The sequence below is a fragment of the Anolis sagrei genome, chromosome 4, assembly GCF_037176765.1.
Source record: "Anolis sagrei isolate rAnoSag1 chromosome 4, rAnoSag1.mat, whole genome shotgun sequence".
NCBI lineage: Eukaryota > Metazoa > Chordata > Lepidosauria > Squamata > Dactyloidae > Anolis > Anolis sagrei.
Window position 1 is genome coordinate 72,696,154 of NC_090024.1, and position 24,352 is coordinate 72,720,505.

Consider the following 24,352-nt stretch of genomic DNA (forward strand, 5'->3'; position numbering starts at 1 on the left):
TGTATGGATAACACAATATAATACAAAATTTTATTACAGTCACTGACCAGCACAAAGCAGGGCACATGCACCCTAGGAAGGGGAAACACAGCTCCCCAGTGAAGCAGTTATTTTAAAAAAAACAAACAGATTAAAGAACAGTTTAAAAACACAGGTTAATATAACAGATATGGAACCGAGGCGGGGGGCGGGGATGGGGACGGGGGTCTAAGAGGTTAATGCACTGGCGTGAGGGGCACTAAAGGGGATGAGAGGGGCACATTACAAATCTAGTAGTATTTCAGCTGTAACAGGTTGCTCTAGCTACATACCCAATAGGGTATTGCCTTGCGAAGTTGATCATCATCCGTCTAATTTTAATTGCTGCAGCACAAAACTTAGCAACACTATAAGTTATTGTAGTGTAGAGTCCGAAAGCAGCAGGTTGGAGTACTATTTTTGAGTGCACCCTGGATATTTTAGACGCCATGGTATAATGAGATTAGTTCGAAGGTCTCTGTAGAACATGCATTGAAGAAGCACGTGCTATGTTGTTTCTACATATCCGGACTCACAGGGGCATACTCTCTCCTTGAAAGGGGATTTCCGATACCACTCCTCCAATACAAATGATGGGAGGGCATGGCATCTTGCCTGGGTAAAAGCCCTTCGGTGTTTGGGCACCTCCAGGTCTGTTAGGTATGCCTTAGGGGCAGTAGCTATCTATTGGCTTCTCTAACAATAAAGGCTGGGGAACAGGCTAGGTCCGATTGGTGCTCTATGTCCACGATCCGTTGCTTAATGAAATCCTTGGCCTGGTCTCATCTCATGCTTAGCAATTGTCCTTGGAAGAAACCTAGTGTCACGATCTTTATTGCCACTCTCTTAGTCCTTGTGGACTGGAAGTCGTCCCTCATGGTTAGAGGGACAGGACCACGTGGGGAGGAGGATAGGCATAGCCAGTAGTTGAGAATGGCTGTCTATATTCTTGCCTCCACTTTCACAAAGCCTGTCTCCAATCACAGAGTGGATAAAAATACCTGTAGATATGGAGAACGGACTGTATTTTAGCTTCTATTATTTCTAATGAAGCTTGGGGTTTCAGGATCTTGCTTTCCTTGGTTTCTGGCCATGCACAACTGTGTCCATACAGAACAAACAACAAATTAAGTTCAAAGAGAAGCTGAGAAGGAGATCTGGAAGACTAAGATACAAATATTTCAAAGGTGTCTTATTTATCTCAAACAACAGTATCTGGAATGTTGGCTCTTTTCCTTACAAAACAAAGATATTTTGCCCTAGTTGTCACATGATACTACAATGTGAAAAATCAACAAATAGAAAGACAGAGGAGGTGTACTTTTATAAGAAGGGTTAGCTGTGAATTGCAAGATGGTCTAACATGAACTGAAGACCTTGAAATCGCATTAGTTTCTGTACTGAACAAGAAAAGAGGAAGAAACAGTTGTCTCTGTCACCTGAACTTTTATCATGGTAAGCCTTCTTTAAAACTGAATTCTTTGATCATGACTGCAGATAATGTACCTGTCCAATCTCAATCTCTCTCTCTATACACACACACACACACACACACACATACTTACAAAGGATTCCCAAGACCTTAACCATTCAAGGCTAAGTAATTACCTCCAGAGCAGCTCAGGTCATTTGTATTATAGAAAGAGCTCAAATGTGTTAGGGGTTGTAAATATAAATAAACAGAAGCTTTACCACAGTTTCTGAACCAAGATATACCCTGCAGTATAATAAAGTGTCACTCGGGCTTGTGTAACAAGTAACAGTATCTTTACTTCAGTTCAAAAGATCAAACAGATCTATGTACCATTGCGGAGATTAAGATCCTCTGGGGAGGCCCTGCTTTCCGTCCTGCCATTGTCACAGGCGCGATTGGTGGGGACGAGAGACAGGGCCTTCTCGGTGATTGCTCCCCGGCTATGGAACTCCCTTCCTTGTGAGATCAGGTCGGCCCCCTCCCTCCTGTCCTTTAGAAGGATGGTAAAAACTTGGCTGTGGGACCAAGCTTTCGGGACAGGGCAATGAAGCGACAATGGGAAAGATGACAGGGCCAATTGGATTTGATGCGGATGGCTAGGACGGTTTTAAATTGTGTTATTTTAAATGGTGTATTTTAATATTTAGATAAATGTTTTTTAATGTTTATGTATTGTACCCAGGCATTGTTTGCCATGTATATGTTGTGCTCCGCTCTGAGTCCCCTTCGGGGTGAGAAGGACAGAATATAAGTGTTTTAAATAAATAAATAATAAATAAATAAAACAGGGCAACAATATATATAGCAGTCTCTCTGAATTCACACTGTGAACAGAGGGAATAATCAGTCCTTTTAAACTATCTTTAAATATATGCTTCATGCCTTAGAAATGATCAGGCTTCAGAGAGTTGGCAGCCACTTCCTTCCTGACTGTTTTCAGTCAGCACTCTCCTCACCCTCTAGGTGGAAAGTGCCAGTTAAAACCGTTTGTCTCAGCAGCAAGCCAGAGACAGCAGCCAATCAGAACTCTGGCCCCTGGCATGGCTAAATACCATGGAATCCTGGGATTTATAGTTTTGTTACGAACCAGCATGCTTTGGCAGAGAAAGCTAAGGATCTGGTAAAACTACAACTATGATTCTATAGCATTCAGGTTGTTAAAGTGGTGTCATATTGCATTAATTCAACAGAATGGATTCACCATGCTGAGCTATCTTAGGCCCCTTGCACACAGCTGAATAAAATCCCACATTATCTCCTTTGAACTGGAATATATGGCACTGTGGACTCAGATAACCCAGTTCAAAGCAGATATTGTGGGATTTTCTGCCTTGATATTCTGGGATATATGGCTGTATGGAAGGGCCCTTAGAATGGAGTACCTCAGCTGGGAATAGTATGAACTGGGGAAAGGCAGCTTCATGCGCAACTCTCCCTTCATTGTAGCAAAAGTACAAAACATAATGACTCAAATGAAAGGGGGGGGGGGGGGGGAGAGAATACCAGTGTGGTTGTATTCCTACCCACCTGGAAGTGAGCTCCACTGAACACAATTGATGTTATTTCTAATTAATCACACACATCTTTGCACTGTTAAACCCCTGCAGTCCTTTCACACTACAAAAAATATAACTGTTGTATCTACTTTAGATTCCTTGGCTGTGCTTTGTGGGATCCTGGGGTTTATAGTATTGTGTGGCTATAGAGATCTTCGGCTGATGAGATTTCCAAATGCGTGCATGTACTTACATGTTTCCTAGCACCTTATGGCAAACATGCATTTCAAATAGTTTTCTTAAAGGTGGTTCTCCAGTTCCTTCCTCTGAAATATAGCCTACAGCATCTGGTGTATTTATGGTCTCCCATCCAAGTACCAACCAGGGCTAATCCCTGCTTAGCTTCACAAAACCAAAGGGGGTCTGGTGTCTTTAAGGTATATTAACTCGTCATCTAGATTGTACACCCCAGTATTCCATAGGATGGTACCATGGTGATAAAATGTAGAATGATAGTGCTGTAGTTGAGTAGCATGAAAGGACCCCAGGGATGGTAGGAGGGCTACATTTGGATCTTCAGAAATTGTTGAATTTTTAAATTCTCCTTGGTCCCATTTTTCCAGTGGGTAGAAATGAAGAGAGCTGAGGTCTAATAAAATGACACAGATTGCATATTGACTGTGTCAGCATTGTGTCCAAATGGATCTCCCCCTATGAACCATCTCAGATATTGAGATCATCCGGGTAGGCCCTGCTCTCGGTCCCATCTCCTTCGCAGGTGCAATTGGTGGGGACGAGAGACAGGGCCTACTCAGTGATGGCCCCTTGACTGTGGAACTCCCTCCCCAGCGGTATTAGATCAGCCCCCTCCCTCCTGACCTTCAGAAAAAGAGTGAAAATGTGTCTCTGGGATCAAGTCTTCATAGAAGAACCATAGTGCAATAGATTAACAAAAATTATATGCAATGACTACCAGAATGACCTGGATTATGATTGCGGATTGTGTGGTTTTATAGTTATAGTAATGTTTTATAATGTTTTAATGTACTTAATTTTGATTTTGATTTTTAATCTTAATGTATTTTAATTGTATGTTGTTGTTAAGGCATTGAAGCCACCTTGAGTCCCTTTCGGCGTAAATATAGTAAATAAATAAATAAATGAATACTGAAGAAAGGTAAGGGCACTAAATAAGTTATTAGGATTCACAGCCAACAATGATGTTTATCTAACTGGTTTAGACTATTGCATACTACTTTGCATTAAACAGGATAGTGAGAAGCGTTTACCACTCAGAAAAATGCCCTGCAGAGTATGAAAAAAATAAAGTTTGAACTGCAACTCTCAGATCCTTGCAGTGATTATGGCTAGGGCACAATTAGGAGATCTTGGGTGAATCTACACTGCAGAATTAATGCAGTTTGACCCCACTTTAACTGCCATAAGTATAAATATTTCCTTTGACATTAAGTTTAGTCATGTCCGACTCTGGGGGGCGGTGCTCATCTCCATTTATAAGCTGAAGAGCCGGCGTTGTCCATAGACACCTCCAATGTCATGTGGCCAGCATCGTGCATCAAGTGCTGTTAATTTCCCGCAGAAGTGGTACCTATTGATCTACTCACATTTGCATGTTTTTGAACTGCTAGGTTGGCAGACACCGGGGCTAACAATGGGAGCTCACCCCATCCCGCGGATTCAAACCACCTACCTTCCGATCAGCAAGTTACCTGCTGCGCCACCATAGCCCTTTAACTGCCATAGCTTATGAGAATTGTAGTTTGCAATGTCTTTAGCTTTTTCTGCCAGGATGCTGGTCCCTCCCCAAACTAGAACTTCTGGGGTTCAGTAACATTGAGCCATGGCTGTTAAAGGGGTGTCAAACTGCATTAATTGGACAGCATTGATGCACTCTGAGAATGAATCCACTTTAAATCTCTTGCAGAATTCTGGGGTTTGTAGTTTAGGGAGGCTAATGTTAAAGGCTCCTCCCTAAACTACAAACCCCAGAATCCTGCAGAAGGCAGCCACCGGATTTAGTGGATTCATTCTGTAGTGTGATGAGGTCTGTGCAAATGACTCTTGACAGGGTAATCAATCATAAACAGAGCCTGAGAAACCATTTCCCTCTGGTCAGCCTTTCCTAGATCTTTGCATTTCAGACTGCAGTTTGGATGACTGCAGGGTTGTGTTGTGGAGGGGATGCGGCCCCCCAGATGTTGCTGGGTTGCAAACCCCATCGGGCTGGGCAACCCCCGAAGGCAGGCAAGAAGGGAAAGGGAATTGGGAGAGGGAATTGGCAAAGGGAAGCCAACGCTGTGGCTGAAAGCCAAGGAAGCCACCCACTTCGCCTAAGGGAAGCCTCCCTATAAAAGCCACCTGAGCCAGGTGCCCGCAAGGACAGCGCCACGTCTCCACCTGGACCCACAAGGTAAGTCTCTTCTCTCTCCCAGTCCTCCCTTAAATTGCAGGAGAAGGGCAAGAGCGACTGTCCTCCTTGCTGGCTGAATCCCTGCAGAGACTTTTGGGGAGCCTCCTGGGAAAGACGCACCCCTCTCCCATCCCTTCCAGCTGAGCAATCACAGAGGGCATCCTACCCCTTCCCAACACGCCAGAGGCATTAGGATCGCTCTGGTTTTGGAAGCTAAGCAGGGGCAGCCCTGGTTAGCACTTGGATGGGAGACCACCAATGCATCCCAGCTCATGTAGGCTGCATCTCTGAGGCAAGAAATTGGCACAGCCAACTGTTGAGTATTTTGTGGGTTATATTTCAGAGCAAGCATCTGGCACTGCTTGAGACTTATTTACTTAGCCCTGGCCCTTGAGCGCTCCAGCTGGAGGTCAGCTGTTACCAGCAGTGCTGTAGAATTTATTTATTTATTTATTTACTTTGCTTGTATACCATACTTTCTCAGCCCGTAGGCGACTCAATGCGGTTCACAACAAGACCAAAAAGACAATCATAACAATATACAATTTAAAAACCATTAAGAGCATAATATACAAAGTAATGACACATCAATAACAACACATTAACGTCTCGTAACTAGAATCGTGATCCAAGTTGTCGTCTATAATTCCGTTCCTATATTCATCGTATTCATTGCACTGTTTATCTGAATGCCTGTTCAAACAGCCAGGTTTTTAGTTTTCTTCGAAACACCATTAACGTAGGAGCTGATCTAATGTCCATGGGAAGGGCGTTCCACAGCCGAGGGGCCACCACAGAGAAGGCCCTGTCCCTCGTCCCCGCCAGCCGTGCTTGTGATGCAGGCGGGATCGAGAGCAGGGCCTCCCTAGAAGATCTTAGAGTCCTGGTGGGTTCATAGGCAGAGATACGTTCGGATAGGTAGCTTGGGCCCGAACCGTTTAGGGCTTTATAGGCCAACACCAGCACTTTGAATTTAAAGAGGCATGAATGGAGGGCGAAAGAGAGAAACGTGATATGAGGAAGGCGCGTCAAGCCAACCCCAACCGGGACCATCTTCCATCTGGAAACCAATGCCCTCATTGCAGGAGAACATGCAGATCAAGAATAGGGCTTCACAGTCACCTATGGACCACACCGCCAGTGGATAGTCAATCTTTGAAGACTACCCTACTCAGACAACGAGGAATCGCCTAAGTAATATTTCAGAGAAAGCGTCTGGCACTGCTTGAGACTATTTAGTAGTATGTTTCAGAGTATTCTGTAGTTTACATTTCACTACCACCTTTGAGGCCAGATTAAGTATTCTGCAGGTTTTCAGTACTTTATATTTCAGAGGAAGGAGTTGGCACTACACTGCTGAAAACACCATGTAACATGATGTTTGTTCCCGGGTTTTAAAATTTCATTTCCTAAAGGGAGCCCCCGGTGTTACATGATGTACAGGGTTAGTCAAAATGAATAGGCCAATAAGAAAATTAATTGTACCCGAATTGGCCTATTCATTTTGACTAACCCTGTATTCAGCGGTGTACATACAATCTATATAAATAAAAATGTAATGTTCGTTTGTGGGATTAACATAACTCAATAACCACTGGGTGAATTGACACAAAATTTGGACACAAGACACTGATCAAGCCAACGAGTGACTATCAATCATAAAAACACAGAAAAATACAACAAAAGAGATGTAAAATCCAAAAAACAAAAACAAAAAATACATTACAACGCATGTGCAAAACTACATATATACACAAACACATATTTACACAAATATATACAGAAATATATACACACATATATGCACACACAAAACACATACACAGAAAGGGGAAAGGAGGGAGAGAGAAAGAAGGAGAGAAGAAAAGAAAGAAAGATAGAGAAGGAAGGAAGGACAGAACAAAATAAGAGAGGTGACTGAGGCATCTGCTTGTCCTGTTTTATGGGATTCCTTCCGACTTGCTTGTCCTGAGGACATGGAGGTGGCCCTTGGGGCAGTGAGAGCTACGACATCGGCTCTAGACCCTTGCCCGTCTTGGCTAATTAAATCGGCCAGGGATGGTTTGATTGATTGGTTTATGTTAATCATTAACACATCGTTGGAGCAAGGAATTTTTCCATCAGGCTTAAAACAGGCTGTGGTTAGACTACTCCTGAAAAAGACTTCCCTTGATTCCACGATCTTAAACAACTATAGACCAATCTCAAACCTCCCTTATCTGGGCAAGGTGTTGGAGCGGGTGGTTGCTGCTCAGCTCCAGGGCTTCCTTGATGACATCAACTACCTGGAACAGTCACAGTCTGGTTTCAGGCCTGGCCATGGCACCGAGACGGCTTTGGTCGCCTTGGTGGATGATCTCCGCAGGGAGCTGGACAGGGGGAGTGTGACCCTGTTGGTTCTCTTGGACATCTCAGCGGCTTTCGATACCATCGACCATGGTATTCCTCTGGGATGCCTCTCTGAGATGGGCCTTGGGGGTGCGGCTCTGTCGTGGCTCCGGTCCTTCCTGGAGGGTTGATCCCAGATGGTGAAGCTGGGAGATACCTACTCGGACCCCTGGCCTTTGACCTGTGGGGTCCCGCAAGGCTCCATTCTGTCTCCCATGCTTTTTAACATCTACATGAAACCGCTGGGAGAGGTCATCCAGAGTTTTGGAGTTAGGTGCCATCTCCATGCAGATGACACACAACTCTACTACTCTTTTCCACCTAACTCCAAGGAAGCCCCTCGAGTGCTAGACGAGTGCTTGACCGCTGTGGCTGTCTGGATTAGGACGAACAAGCTGAAGATTAATCCCGACAAGACAGAAGTCCTCCTGGTCGATCGTAAACCAGACCGGGATATAGGGTGGCAACCTGTGCTAGACGGGGTTGCACTCCCCCTGAAGTCACAGGTCCGCAGTTTGGGGGTCCTCCTGGATTCTTCACTTACGTCGGTGGTGGCCGGGAAGGCCTTTGCACAATTAAGACTTGTGCGTCAACTGCGACCATACCTCAGGAAGGCAGATCTAGCCAAGGTGGTCCACGCCTTAGTCACCTCTAGATTGGATTACTGCAATGCACTCTACGTGGGGCTGCCCTTGAAAACGGCCCGGAAATTTCAGATGATCCAACGGGCGGCAGCCAGGTTGTTAACTGGGGCACCTTACAGAGAGCGGTCATCCCTCCGGTTCAAGGAGCTCCACTGGCTGCCATTCATCTACCAGACCCAATTCAAGGTTCACGTTCTTACCTATAAAGCCCTGAACGGTTTGGGACCCGCCTACCTACGTGATCGCATCTCTGTATACGAACCCACACGATCCCTTCGATCTTCTGGAGAGGCCCTGCTCTCAATCCCACCAGCATCGCAGGCGCGTTTGGTGGGGACGAGGGAGAGGGCCTTTTCGGTGGTGGCCCCTCGACTCTGGAACTCACTCCCTAAAGACATCAGACAGGCCACAACCATGGCAGTCTTCAGGAGGAGCTTGAAGACGTGGTTGTTCCAATGTGCCTTCCCGGAATAATGAATCCCATAGCACTTTTGTCCTCCAAAGAACCTGAACATTTCCCTGAGTCTGCTTGTATGCCCTCCACAAACACTAGTATCATCTTTCGCTTATGGCCCAGCATTATTTCCAATTTTAACTCTACATTTGGCCTTCCCACTGTTTTAATTATGTGTTGTTTTTTAATAATGTTGTGTATTTTATTGTCTATGTTTTTTAACTGCTTGTATCGATGTTTTATTGCTTTTGTTGTTGGGTTGGGCTCGGCCTCATGTAAACGGCACCGAATCCCTTGGGGAGATGGCAGTGGGATACAAATAAAGTTAATAAATAAATAAATAAATAAATAAATAAATAAATAATAAAGTGAAAGAGGGAAGGAAGGAGAGAAAGAGGGAAGGAGGGAAGGAAGGAAAGAGACAAGGAAGGATGGAACCAAAGAGCAAAGGAAGTGAGAAAAGAAAGAGATAGAGAAGAAAGAAAGAAGAAGGGAAAGAAAAAGAGAGAAGGAAGGAAAGAGGGAGGGAAGGAAGGAGAGAAAGAAAGAAGGAAACAGAAAGGGAGGGAAAGTTGGCCACAGCAACGCATGGCTGGTGCAGCTAGCATATTATATTATTAGCAAAGCACAATATTAGTATTATATATTACTATATTGTACTAATCCACTATACTGCAATATTCTTAGCAATATTACATGTAATATATAATATACAATTATTATATTGTATTATTAGTATTATATTGTATTTATAATATTATAATCAATATTATATGTACATACAATATTTCATATTGTTAGCATAGCACAATATTAGTATTATATATTACTATATTGTACTATACCACTATACTGCAATATCATTAGTAATATTACATGTAATATATGATATATAATTATTATATTATTATATTGTATTATTAGTATTATATTGTATTACATTATAACTTTATGATCTCTTTTATATGTACATACAATATATTATATTATTAGCAAACACAATATTAGTATTATATATTACTATATTGTGCTAATCCACTATGCTGCAATATTACTAGTAATATTGCATGTAATTTATACATACAATATATTATTAGCATAGCACAATATTAGTATTATATATTACTATATTGTACTATACTACTATACTGCAATATTATTAGTAATATTACATGTAATATATGATATACAATTATTATATTATATTATTAGTAGTGTTATATTGTATCATTATTATCAATATTATATGTATATACAGTATATTATATTATTTTATATGTATATACAATAATATTATATGTTATGTTTATCTGCCTGGATTGTTGTTGAGATTCTTTTAAAAAAACAAGAAGTGATTTTTTTAAAAAACAAGAGTATATTTCTTGGGTCCAAACCAGGGATCCTCAAACTTTGTAAACAGAGGGCCAAGTCAGAGTCCCTCACACTGTTGGAGGGCCGGATTGTAATTTGAAAAAAACATGAATGAATTTCTATGTACACTGCACATATTTGTAGTGCAAAAAACACTTAAAAACAATACAATAATTAAAATGAAGGACAATTTTAACAAATATAAACTCATTATTATTTCAGTGGGAAGTGTGGGCCTGCTTTTGGCTGATGAGATAGGATTGTTGTTGAGTTGTTGTAGGTTTTTTCGGGCTATATGGCCATGTTCTAGAGGCATTCTCTCCTGATGTTTCGCCTGCATCTATGGCAAGCATCCTCAGAGTTGCCTCTGAGGATGCTTACCATAGATGCAGGCGAAACATCAGGAGAGAATACCTCTAGAACATGGCCATATAGCCCGAAAAAACCTACAACAACCCAGTGATTCCGGCCATGAAAGCCTTCGGCAATACATAGGATTGTTGTTGTTGTTGGGTGCTTTCAAGTTCTTTCAGAATTAGGTTGACCCTGAGCGAGGGCCTGGTAAATGACCCTGGAGGGCCGTATCTGGCCCCTGGGCCTTAGTTTGAGGACCCCTGGTCTAAACTATTCATTCAAGAACCTGATAATATTTGGAAATACCAATAAAACCTATTCCAAATTTTTTTTTAGAGAGGAATATTAAAAAAAACTGACATATATGTCTACCCACCGACCTACCTGTTGAATTCTGATTGTCTTGTTGCTGAGTCCTTCTTGAATAACAAAACCATGTGTAAGATGAAGCCAGTCCTTGACTTCTCAACTCGACCAACGCACTCAAATACGTCAAAGGGTCCAGCTGGCTTCTGTATTTGGAATGGACTTTGACCTGGACTACAAAGTGTCTCAGATCTGCCATGAGGATGCTCTTTAATGTGTTTAATATTGCCTTCATACTCTGCAGATATTCTGTATTTCCCTCATCATGCTGCTCTTTGCTGGAGGCAACTCGTCATCCCCAAATTCCTTATCACAGGAGGAGGAGCGGATTTTTCAGTACATTGATGGCCATCAAGATGAATTCGTTCAGGTACGAATAACACAGAATTTGAATTCTGCTAGCAACTTCACTCTATGCTGCTGGAAATACAATGCAGACAACAGAAGAATTAGCATTTGTCTCAGCTATCAAATGCTTTATTATCAAATCTTATCAAGACTATCAAATCTTAGTTAGAGAGTAAGAAGACAGAGAAGTGAATGAAGAGACAGAACTTCCCCATGACTATTAGTTATGTATTCAGCAAGACATTAATGGAACTGGCATTACTCATTGTGCTGGTGGGAACTCTTGAAAAATCAGTAGGAAGATGCCTCACAATAGAGAGGAATGCAATTATCCCATCTAAACAAAGCTTCAAGGAGGGAAGATTGTGTAGGTGGACGTTCTTTTTGTTGCTCTTATTCTTCCACACTTCCTTTTAAAAGAGTAGATTTCACAGCGACAGATCCCTTAGAAATAATAAGATGGAAGTAGGTTTTACAAAGATGGATCACTCATGCAAAACCTTCCTGACTTCTATCATTTTTAATGAGCCTGCCAGGGAAAACTTAGTGATTTTAAAGCACTGGTGGAGCATAATGAGCACTATGAATCAGTAAGTTACTTCTTTAGATGATGTCTTCAGTTTTAGTCAGGCAATGATCCTACCAGAACTTTTGTCTCCAAATAGAGATTCTAAAAAACGTATCAGGCTTCTTGTATGATTTACAACAGGATACTGCATATAAACTACTGTCAGACCTCTACATTTGCTGGGGTTAGGGACACTGACAATGAGTATCTGGTGCTGTAGGTTATATTTCAAAGGAAACAACTGGCAAAAGCACCTTTGAAGTTTTCTTACCTATGAAAGCCCTATGTCATTTATGGCATTGCCAGAAGTTGACAACTCACCTCAAGGCATGCGTGTGTGCACACACACAAGCATTGGAAACTATTGGCAGCATTACGAACTATAGTATATATGTGTAGGAATCTCATTAGACTATAACTAAATTGAGTTGCTGTGAGTCTTCCAGGATGTATGGCCATGTTCCAGAAGCATTCTCCCTTATTTTTCACCCACATATATGGTAGACATCCTCGGAGGTTGTGAGGCCTGTTGGAAACAAGGCAGGTGGGGTTTATATATCTGTGGAATGTCCACGGTGTGATAAAGAACTCTTGTCTGCTTGAGGCACATGCGGATGTTGCAATTGGTCATATTGATTGGCATTAAAGACCTTGCAGTTTCAAAGCCTGACTGCTTCCTGCCTGAAGAAATCCTTTGTTGGGAGGTATTAGTTGACCCTGATTATTTCATGTCTGGTTTTTTTTAGTGTTGCTCTTAATATACTGTCCTGATTTTAGAATTTTTAATACTGGTAATCAGATTTTGTTCATTTTCATGGTTTCCTCCTTTCTGCTGAAATTGTCCACATGCTTGTGGACTTCAATGGCTTCTCTATGTAGTCTGACATGGTGGTTGTTAGAGTGGTCCAGCATTTCTGTGTTCTCAAATTTTATGCTGTGTACAAGTTGGTTCATCAAGTGTTCTGCTATGGTTGACTTCTCTGGTTGAGATAGTCTGCAGTCTTATTTGGGCGCTGCGTTTGGTGATCCCTATGTAGACTAGACTTGTCCATAGCTGCATGATATACAATAGACGCCTGCAGATGTGAGAGAATCCTAAATTGAGGATCCTAAACCAATAACTAAATTGATTGTTCATGTGAAGAATCAGATGAACAACTCCAAGTATGACTGGCAAATGCATGGTCTGGACAGAGAACACCATCTAGGAGAGTAATATGTTGATAGTGGAGAAATGTGTAAGCACACATGCAGAAGTGGTGTATGAGAAATAGGGACTAGTGGCTCGGAGTCCTTTTGTGTTCCTTCTTTCTGTCATGTGCCCTGTTGCTTCCGCACCTATACACGAATATTCTCATGTTTACTTTCTAGCACATCTCTCCACCATCTCTTCGTTTATGAAGAGATAGAGTACTATCCCAATTTCTCTCTCTCCCGGTATATTCTACTGTGTTTTCTTTGTGTCCTTTTCTACATAGACAGTGGCCACATCACAATGGCATCACAATGAATGGGCTTTAAAATTAACAGTTTAATTAAAATTTTGAGACGCTGATATCCCCATTTTATCTTCAGCATCTTGGATAGTTCCTTTTAAAGTTCAGACTGTCATGGATTTACTGTTCCACTTAGGTAAAGGTAAAGATTTTCCCCTGACATTGTCTAGTTGCGTCTGACTCTGTGGGTTGGTGCTCGTCTCAATTTCTAAGCCAAAGAGCCGGCATTGTCCGTAGACACCTCCAAGGTCATGTGAGCTGCATGACTGTATAGAGTGCCATTACCTTCCCGCCGGAGCGGTACTTATTGATCTATTCATATTTGCATGTTGTTGAACTGCTAGATTACCAGAAGCTGGGGCTAACAGCGGGAGCTCATGCTGCTCCCTGGATTCGAACCTGCGACCTTTCAGTTAGCAAGTTCAGTGGTTTAACCCACTGTGCCACCGGGGGCTCCACTTACATGGTCTGAAACTGTGTCCTGGACAAAGCACTATAACTGTCAGCCTTTGCACCACAGTCTAGTTCCACTTCATAATATAACCCCCCATATCCAAAGGAGATAGGTTCCTGAACTTTGTGTGCATACATAAAACTCTGAATAATAGTGTCTCTTCTTGCAATGGAAGACATCTGGCCAAGAATACCATAGAGCAGAATTTCTCTCCAGGTGTTTTGGACTTCACCTCCCACAATTCCTAACAGTTGGTAAGCTGGCTGGGATTTCTGGGAGCTGAAGTCCAAAAAACCTGGAGAAGCACAGTTTGAGAATCACTGCCATACAGTCATGATGGAGGACCTAGAAAATGTCTAGAGAAAAGATGCAGATAGATGAAACTACAGATATCAGTCATATTGTAATTATTTAAATTTTGGATTCCAAGCAAAATGGTAACATACAGCCAGGCATTAAAAACTTGAAGTAAGTGTCCTGATGCCATGGATTATATCATGCTTTTCTTTGCAGAACCTTGCAGGATGGGTGGCTGTGGAGAGTGACTCCATACAACCACATCTACGAGCAGAAGTAACACGAATGGTGAAGATAGCTGCAGCCAGCCTCCAAGACTTAGGAGCAAGTGTAAAGCTCCGTGACATTGGCGTACAACAGGTATCCAGATATTATTGATTGCATGTAAAAATCCCAATCAGGAGAAATCTGCCAACATGTAAGGGTAAGCTGATTCATCCCTAGTTCGAAACGTCTGTGCTACAATTCCAAACTTCTATGCTACCATCTTCAATAGTGAGCTGTACTTCAGAGACAGGAGGCAATAGTGTGAAGGTAGAAACGTGTGTGCAAGACTCATAGTAGGAGTGGAGCAAAGTGGCTTATGATTCAGAGTTGTGGCACTACTTAGATTTGTTGACTCAGGTACTTGGTACGAGCATGTAAATATTAAAAATCCTATGTTCAAGTCCTAGTTTAACAGAGCCATTGGCAAAGTGCTTTTGGCGAGCCATGGCAAAGGGGAAGCTTCCTGAACTACAGTAGTCAACAGCAGCACTGTGCTTGGAGCTGCCATTTTAAATATGATTTTAAAGCACTTTGGATAATAATAATAATAATAATAATAATAATAATAATAATAATAACTTTATTTTTTATACACCTCCACCATCTCCCTGAAGGAACTGAGGGCGACTTACATGGGGACAAGCCCAAAAATACAGATTAAAACACACACAATAAAATAAAATAAGACAAAATAAAATCAACCGCAACATCAGAAAACATTACAGTCACATTACATATTTTAAGAACAGTAGCATGGCTGAAAGAATATGTTAAACAGTAGGTCAAAGGAGTTGTGGTGTGTGAATATATGGATCACAGCATGTATCAACTCATTCTGTCTAGGAACAATTGCTCAGCTAAATTTCTTTTACACCCACATCTGTTTAGGTCTGTAAGAACTAGAGAATGTAGGGTAATAATCTACACAGGAACCCAAAATGAGATCTAATAGGTAGGTAAATTTTATTATGGTCCAGAGACCCTTATTACACTGTAGCATACAAGTTATACAGGTAATGAAATTAGTAACATCCTATGGATAAAATTTGCAAACAGTAAAAGCTGCTTAAAATACATGTTGTCTAAAAACAAGGATAAAAAGCTACAAAAAGTGCAGTTGTGTTTCAGCCTCAAGGTATGTAGGCAATGAGATTAAGAACAACCTGTAGCTTGGGCACAAAAATGGGTAAAATTAACAACAGTTAAAATGTATTGTTGAAGGCTTTCATGGCTGGAATCACTCAGTTCTTGTGGGTTTTTTCGGGCTATATGGCCATGTTCTAGAGGCATTTCTCCTGACGTTTCGCCTGCATCTATGGCAAGCATCAGACCTCACCTCTGAGGATGCTTGTCATAGATGCAGGCGAAACGTCAGGAGAAATGCCTCTAGAACATGGCCATATAGCCCGAAAAAACCCACAAGAACTGAATAGTTAAAATAATAGGAATGGCCATTGTTCTAATAGGAATGGCCATTGTTTCAGAAAGCACCTCAGTGAAAAAAACTGCTGTTTGGAGTTTACCCAAGATGTTCAGTTTTCATTTGCTATTGTCTCTCAACAGCTGCCCAGTGGCCAGAATATTTCTTTACCTCCTGTTATTCTAGCAACACTTGGGGAAGATCCACTAAAACCAACTGTGTGCTTTTATGGCCATGTGGATGTGATGCCTGCTAAAATACAAGATGGATGGAAAACACCTCCCTACAACCTGACTGAAGTTGATGGTATGCATACCACAATTTTTTAAAAAATGTTCTGTGCTTTTCAGTAGATAATTTTACTAGAAAAGCCAGCAGATTTTTGAGGTGTTATTGATGTTTAAAAATACTTTGATATTTAAGAGATACTGTCATTATAAAAGGCTGCATGTAGCTGGTACGTCGCACCTTCCCTACCCCCATTCTAATCAATATAGGTTCTTCTCCAGATCTCAGCATTCTCAAAGTTTAAGTAAGATTTTGGTAACCTCAGCTAAGATTAAGGATTAAAGTAGCATTTTAATCTCCTGAAACCATATTCATGGTTTACTGTTGATGCCCATAACTTTTGACCTGCAGCTGCCCCTGTGCAACTTCTGAAGTAGGTGGCACTACACCAATTTACTCAGCAGTTGAAGTTGAGGAAAAGGAGAGCAGGATACATTAAGCATCAATAACTGTAGCACCAAACATACCACTTAAAAAACAAACAAACAACCAAGTCTAACAACCAAAGAAGTTCTGGAGATGTTCTGCCAGCTGCTAATGAAACAACAGTGGCAAGTAGTCCTGGAAGGCAAGGGATCCAGGGAACATTTGGTCTAACCATGCTGTGTGCTAGTGCTGAATCTAAGCCCTTTCAAGCAAGTTCAAAGCCCATCACAAACATTACAATTCTTTTAAACCTTAAAGGCAGATCCCACAGTATTTCAGAGATGTATACTTCTTGCCTATTGCGAACTAGACAAATAACTTTGTGGCAAGTGCAAAAATTGAACTAGGGACTTTCTTGGATCATAACTTAGTCTCTGAGGCGCTGTGCTAGAGAATTGTTCTATCATTAGAATCATTAGAGATTTCACCATCTTACTGGTGTTCTTTATGTCAAGGAAACCTTTTTGGACGGGGAACAACAGATGACAAAGGACCTGTACTAGCCTGGATAAATGCAGTGAACACCTTTAAAGCACTGAACATAGTATGTAAACATGAATGACTACCTCCTCTGCTGCCACCTTCACTTCCCACCTTCCTCTATTTCCATCATTGTATTCCTCTGCTCCCTCTCTTCCCCATCCTATTTTTTTCTCTTCCACCTTCTCCTCCCTCTCCTCCTTTCTCTATATGGGGGCGGGGGCGGGGGGGGGGGGTATAGGTAGAATTACGGCCTCTCAGATATTGTCAGTTTATTACTCTCGTCAATACTTGCCACCATAGCTGTTTGTGATCATGGGAGTAGCTGGACAGAGGGAGAAGAAGAGGCATGCACAACTGCATCATGACTTGGTTCAGAAGCACATGTTAGGCTCTTTCTCTCTACCCCAACTGCCACTTCTGTAGCGGCAGAAGGAGTGAAGAAGGCTGTCCGTTGTACTGAATCCCTTTCCATACTGGCATCTTCTTTTCCTTGTGTCTTCTTTAGATAGGTAACCTTAGGGCAGTGTTTCTCAACCTTTCTAATGCCATGACCCCTTAATACAGTTCCTCATGTTGTCATGACCCCCAACCATAACATTATTTTCGTTGCTACTTCATAACTGTATTTTTGCTACTGTTATGAATCATAATGTAAATATCTGATTTGCAGGATATATTTTCATTCACTGGACCAAATTTGGCACAAGTACCCGATACACCCAAATTCGTATACTGGTGGCGTTGGGAGGGAGTTGATTTTGCCATTTGGGAGTTGTAGTTGCTGGGATTTATAATTAACCTACAATCAAAGAGCATTCTGAACTCCACCAATGATGGAATTGAGTCAAACATGGCACACAGGACTCCCATGACCAACAGAAAATACTGGAAGGGTTTGGTGGGTATTGACCTTGAGTTTTGGAGTTATAGTTCACCTACATCCAGAAAGCACTGTTGACTCAAACAATGGTGGATCTGGATGAAACTTGGCCCAAATGTGAACACTAGTGGAGTTTAGATAAAAAAAGGCCTTGACATTTGGGAGTTGTAGTTTCTGGGATGTATAGTTTCCCTACAATCAAAGAGCATCCTGAACCCCACCAATGATAGAATTGGGCAAAACTTCCCACACAGGACCCCCATGACTAACAGAAAATAGTGTGTTTTCTGATGGTCTTTGGTGACCCCTCTGACACCCCCTCGCGACCCCCCCCCCCCCCAGGGATCCTGACCCCAGGTTGAGGAGCACTGCCTTAGGGCAAGGTACTGTCAAATTAAAGATTTGTAAGCAACTCTGAGAGTCTTTGTGGTTGAAGAGTGTGTTATAAATACTCTAAACAAACAAACAAATAACTACTAATAACCAGAGAGTTACTGTTCTTTGGCCTTGGCCTATACCATGGCCCTAATTTAAAACACAACCTCAAACATCTTAGTAGTCACAGCCAAGAAAATACATATGTTGTTTTGATTCCAACTATATGGCCTACAGCGATTGTTTTAAATTAAAAGAACTGGCAGTTCTAATCACACAGTTCCAAGAAAACATGTAGATTGGCTTTCAAATCTTATTCCAAATGTAAAGATTGCACCTGCAACTTGGTGCTTTGATTTTAGCTGCAGAGGATGTGGAGCAATATTGTAGCCTTTTATGCTGGGAGAAAAGTGGGATATAAATACATGCGGAGCATTTTTGTCACATCTAGGAGAGGAGATTTTTAACAAAATGAAGAAATTCAAGGACATTTTAATAAGACCTAAAATCCCCCACATCATCCCCTAGGGATTTTGTGAGGACAAAATATTTTAGTTTTTTACGGAGAAAGAATACAGCCCTTGAGGTCTAATGCCCTAAACCAGTGGTTCTCAACCTGTGGGTCCCCAGCTGTTTTGACCTACAACTCCCAGAAATCCCAGCCAGTTTACCAGCTGTTAGGATTTCTGGGAGTTGAAGGCCAAAATATCTGGGGACCCACAGGTTGAGAAACACTGCCCTAAACACTGACAGTGGATGACACTGAGGCAAAATGATCTGATTCTATCAAAGGTATTTCCTTTGTTATGTTTCTTATGTACATTTCATTTTGAACCTACAGCAGTGTACAAACATGTGAAATTCTAAGAGTTTTTCATGAAGATACAAATCGTGGAATCTTTGTCCTTAATTATAGATTTGTCTATCATGAACCTATCTGGGGACTGTAATGAATTTATTTTGACTGTCATGTTATTAAAAGTACTGTTCAAGTGTGACTTAAGGTTATTTTTCCCCTAGGATATACCAGTAAACATCAAATTTCTGATTGAAGGCATGGAAGAAGCAGGGTCCATTGGCCTAGAAGAACTAGTTGAAAAGGAAAAGGGACATTTTTTCTCCGATGTCAACTATATTGTGATCTCAGACAATATTTGGCTCAGCACAACAAAGCCAGCTCTTACATATGGGACTCGGGGGAATGCCTGCTTCTCTGTGCAGGTAAAAAACTAAAATTTAAGTATGAGTATGTCCAAATTATTGTGAGCATCATTTTGGGGAGTTTCCACAGCTACTATTTGTCTCGTTATCATATATCCCTTATCTGGAATTCCAAAATCAGAAATTGTCCATATGAGTGACATAGAGAGTGACACTTTTGCTTTCTGCTTTTTATTTCAATGTTCACAGAGTTTGTTTCACCCACAAAACTACTTCAAATATTGTGTAAAATTGCCCTCAGGCTATTTGCATAAGGTATATGTAAAACAAATGAATTTCATGTTTAGACTTGGTTCTCATTTCCAAGGAATCTCATTATGTACATATATGCATTACAAAATCAAAAAAGATAACGACTCCAGATCCAAAATGCTTCTGGTGCCAAGTATTTTATATGTTTTCCACTTCCTCCTCAAGTATGATATCTCACCTTCTTCCCACAATAATATTCTGAAATATATGATAACTTACAAAAGAAGTATTACTTTTCCATCCCTCTCTGCTTTTCCATCCCTCTCTTTCCCCTTTCTGCAAATTCAATTTAGTTTAAATATTTTCTTCCAGTCTTGCACACAACTGTGGTGAAGCTGAGAAGAATAATTATTTGGGCTGCTGTGAGTTTTCCGGGCTGTATGGCCATGTTCCAGGAGCATTCTCTCCTGACATTTTGCCCACATCTATGGCAGGCATCCTCAGAAGTTTTGAAGTCTAGGCAAGTGGGGTTTATATATCTGTGGAATGTCCAGGGTGGGAGAAATAACTCTTGTGTGTTTGAGGCAGGTGTGAATGAGGCAGGTGAGAATGCCTTAAACAGACAAGAGTTCTTTCTCCCACCCTGGACATTCCACAGATATATAAACCCCACTTGCCTAGTTTCCAACAGACCTCACAACCTCTGAAGATGCCTGCCATAGATGTGAGTGAAACATCAGGAGAGAATGCTTCTGGAACATGGCCATACAGCCTGGAAAACTCACAGCAACTCAGTGATTCTGGCCATGAAAGCCTTTGACAATAATTATTTGTCTTTCTTTCAAATAGGTTGAATGTGGTGAAAAAGATCTTCATTCTGGAAGTGTAGGTGGCATTGTCCATGAAGCCATGTCTGATTTGATAGCCTTGCTTGGTAAAAAGAACTACCTTTATTTGTCTACATGTTATGTGCCCAGAAATTAAGTTGCATACATACCTCAAAAGAGTAAAACTCCTAAGTTTAGTTTGTGAAGTCAGATTAGAATTGTAAGCGTTTTACTGTCTCAAAAAATGAAATGCATAGTGGTAGCATTGTTATTTTTTGTGTTAATGTTCTTCCCCATTCAGCTTTTTTCAGAGGAACTTACATTTATGAATATGCATATCCATATGTGGGTTGTCCCAAGAAAAGATGACTCAGAGCAGGATAATTGCTGAAACTGATGACAAAATGTTTGTCAAAGCTCTTAGGAATCCAAAATGCTTCAGAGAGAGGGATAAAGTTAGTTAAATGAACCAAAGAGTCTTTCCTTCTTGTTTCTTGGTCATGACCCTCTATGACAGTGGTTCTCAACCTGTGGGTCTCCAGGTGTTTTGGCCTACAACTCCCAGAAATCCCAGCCCGTTTACCAGCTTTTAGGATTTCTGAGAGTTGAAGGCCAAAACATCTGGGGACCCATAGGTTGAGAACCACTGCTCTATGATGTAAACTGATAGTTATGCATATTTTCCCACCTCTTCTCTTCTCACCAGTTGATTCTGCAATTCTCCTGAATGCAGCTAAATTAATTAGTAACCTTCATATCTTAGAATGTAAAGCTTTTAGTGTCCTTCTCTAAACCATCGGTGTCCTCGCTTTGCAATCTGAGCCCCCAATTGCTGCAGGTCCTTTTCATTCAAAACAACTCTTTAAGATTGTATAAACCATGGTTTAAAAACTTTTCCCATTTGAGACCCCTTTTTCCCTGGTCAATTTTGACATGACCTTAGATATATAGGTATATAAAATAGGCATAAAAATCAAACATCTACTGAAAATAAATCAACATTTGCAAGGCTTTCGAAACAAGCCAATTTCCCTTCTGTGGAGTACAACCACGGAGTCCACTGTAAATACTGCACAGTGTTGCTAACAGATTTGTGTAAATGCGTAGGGTACAGAAACCTTTTACTATTGCCAATTTCTGTGGCCCCCAACACTGAGCTAAGGGGTCAGGACCCACAGTTTAAGAAGCAGAGTTTTTAATGATTGTTTTAATATATATGCTTTTATTATGTATGTATGTTTACATGGCATCAATTCATTGCCTATATATGGAGGCTGCCTTGAGTCCCTTATAGGGTTGGGAAAGGCACGGTATAAATAGGGTAAATAATAAATAAATAAATAAATAAATAAATAAGCAATCAGTGTAATAAAGTTAGTACCTACTTTCTGGGATCCCCTTCCACTCAGCATTAGCTATTCAGAGGAAGTAGTGACATTACCGTAGGTACTTCTCTGTCTTGGAGGACATAGCACCGGGATTGTGGCGCAGCTGGCTGAGTGTCAGCTGCATTAAGATCACTCTGACCAAAAGGTCATGAGTTCGAAGCCAGCCCGGGCTGGAGTGGGTGTCCAGCCATTGTGTAGCCCATTGTCGACCTTTGCAACCCGAAAGACAGTTGCATCTGTCAAGTAAGAAAATAAGGGACCACCTTGTGTGGGAGGCTAAATTTAACTAATTTATGAGGCCATAAAGAAAGAAGACTCCGGGGAATGTGGAATGCGGAAGAACTTCATCGGTGTCGTTGATGGACGATGAAAAGCAGCAGCTCCCCTGGCGGCCAGAAAAAAGTTAAATAGCCTTGGTGTATTTGTGTGTTAAATGTTGTTTGTCAAACTGGCATTGAATGTTTGCCATATATGTGTTGACTGTAATCCGCCCTGAGTCCCCTGCGGGGTGAGAAGGGCGGAATATAAGAACTGTAAATAAATAAATAAATAAATAGGTCTGTGTGCCACACAGCCTGATCACATCCTATGTCCAGGGTTTGTGAAGGACTAAGCCAGTGAGGTGCAGTGGTTTGAGCATTGGAATTCAGCTCTGAAGACCAGGATTCAAATCCCCGCTTGGGCATGAAAACTCGTTGGATGATTTTGGGCAAGTCAAGTAGACTCTCAGCTCAGAGAACAACAATGGCAAAGCCCCTCTAAAGAAATTTGCCATAAATTGAAAACAACTTGAAGACACATAATGATAACAACAAATATCCTATTGCAATTTAGCTAGTCCTAGCTGGCTTCTATAAACAGAAGAGCACCATCTTGTCCTTTTCTTTCACCTGGGGATTGTCTTGGGCCAGCCCTGCCTGTTTTATGAGATATTAACTGCAGTGCTGACAACATAGAGGTGAAACATTAATTGGAACAGGACATGAAATTAGGTACTTCTGACTGTACAAGGTACACTTGCTGATTCAATTTGTGTGAACATTTGTTCATGGAAAGATAATTAACATTTATTCACAGGACTTGGGACCTAGATTGCTTTTGCTGAGCTTGGTTTGTAATGCAAATCTAAAATGACCAGAATGTGCTGTCCTGTATTTTAAAATGGCTCTACTGCCCTTCCTGTTCTTACACAGTCATAATATAAAAAGCACAAGAGAAAAAAAATCATTGTTTAAGTAAGTAAATGGGAAGGAATCTATTGTTTGTTCTTTTCCTTTAATGATATACAGATAAGAGCCAGGCAGGTTCTCAGCTAGATAGAAGAACGTGATGTAACAGTAATTCTGTGTTATTTCTTTTAATGTGTTTGTCTCATAGACAGTCTTGTGAATTCATGTGGTCATATTCTGATCCCTGGAATTTATGATGATGTTGCTCCGCTTACAGAAGAGGAGAAAAAGCAGTATGAGTTGATAGAATTTGACTTGAAGGAATACAAAGCTAGCATTGGTGTAAAGGAAATTATCTATGATACCAAGGTATGGTTATATAACTATGATAATCTCAGGAAAAATAATCTCAAGAAATCTATAGTGCAGTTTTATTTATTTAATGTATATCCCAAGGCACCATACACATGACCTCCAAGAAAACGGAGGAACCCAAAGTACTAAAAATCCTATTATTTTACCTGAGAAACTTAGGGGATGGTGTTTCAGCCTGTGTTGGATGTGGTCACACTCCCCCTGAAGACATAGGCTCACAGTCTAGGGGTGCTCCTGGACTCATTCCTGATCCTGGAGCCCCAGGTGTCGGTAGTGGCGAGGAGAGCTTTTGCGCAATTAAAACTTGTGCGCCAGCTGTGCCCTTACTTTGAGATACCGGACCTGGCCATCATAGTCCATGCTTCAGTTACATCCCAATTGGACCACTGCAACGCTCTCTACATGGGGCTGCCTTTGAAGATAGTTCGGAAGCTTCAATTAGTCCAAACATCGGCAGCCAGGTTACCTGGGGTGTCGCTTAGGGAGCAAACAGCTTCCCTGTTACGGCAGCTCAACTGGCTGCCAGTTTGCTTTTGGGCTTAGAAGTACTGGTTTTTACCTATAAAGCCCTAAATGGTTTGGGTCCAGACTATTTGAGAAACCGCATCCCAATTTAGAATCCCATTCGGCCACTGCAATGAGCTGAGGGAGCCCTCATCTCGATCCCACCCCCATCCCAAACACGGCTGGTGGGCACAAGAGAGAGGGCCTTCTCTGTGGTCACTCTGGCTCTCTGGAACGCCCTCCCTATTGAAGTGAGAATAGCCCCTTCCCTCCTCTCCTTTAAAAAATATATCTTAAAACTCATCTATGCTCCATAGCCTATGGAGGAGCAGATGACTATTGGGGAAAAAAACCCACCCCCTCCTGACTGCTATCTTA

General features: G+C 41.5%; 1 protein-coding gene across 2 annotated transcripts in view; it reads left to right on the forward strand.

Moving 5' to 3' along the window:
• The first annotated feature begins 1,352 nt into the window (after positions 1 to 1,352).
• Positions 1,353 to 24,352, forward strand: part of CNDP1 (carnosine dipeptidase 1) — a 31,609-nt gene continuing 8,609 nt past the window's right edge. The window contains exons 1-8 of one of the 2 annotated variants that reach the window (XM_060774976.2): positions 1,353 to 1,473; positions 11,241 to 11,366; positions 14,376 to 14,519; positions 15,990 to 16,152; positions 17,016 to 17,104; positions 19,319 to 19,519; positions 20,561 to 20,645; positions 23,304 to 23,464. In XM_060774976.2, the coding sequence (XP_060630959.2) occupies positions 1,471 to 1,473; positions 11,241 to 11,366; positions 14,376 to 14,519; positions 15,990 to 16,152; positions 17,016 to 17,104; positions 19,319 to 19,519; positions 20,561 to 20,645; positions 23,304 to 23,464 (972 nt within the window). In that variant the 5' untranslated portion in view covers positions 1,353 to 1,470. Of the gene's footprint in view, positions 1,474 to 5,328; positions 5,420 to 11,240; positions 11,367 to 14,375; positions 14,520 to 15,989; positions 16,153 to 17,015; positions 17,105 to 19,318; positions 19,520 to 20,560; positions 20,646 to 23,303; positions 23,465 to 24,352 lie in introns of those variants that run through there. The other variant, XM_060774977.2, reaches the window with a different exon arrangement.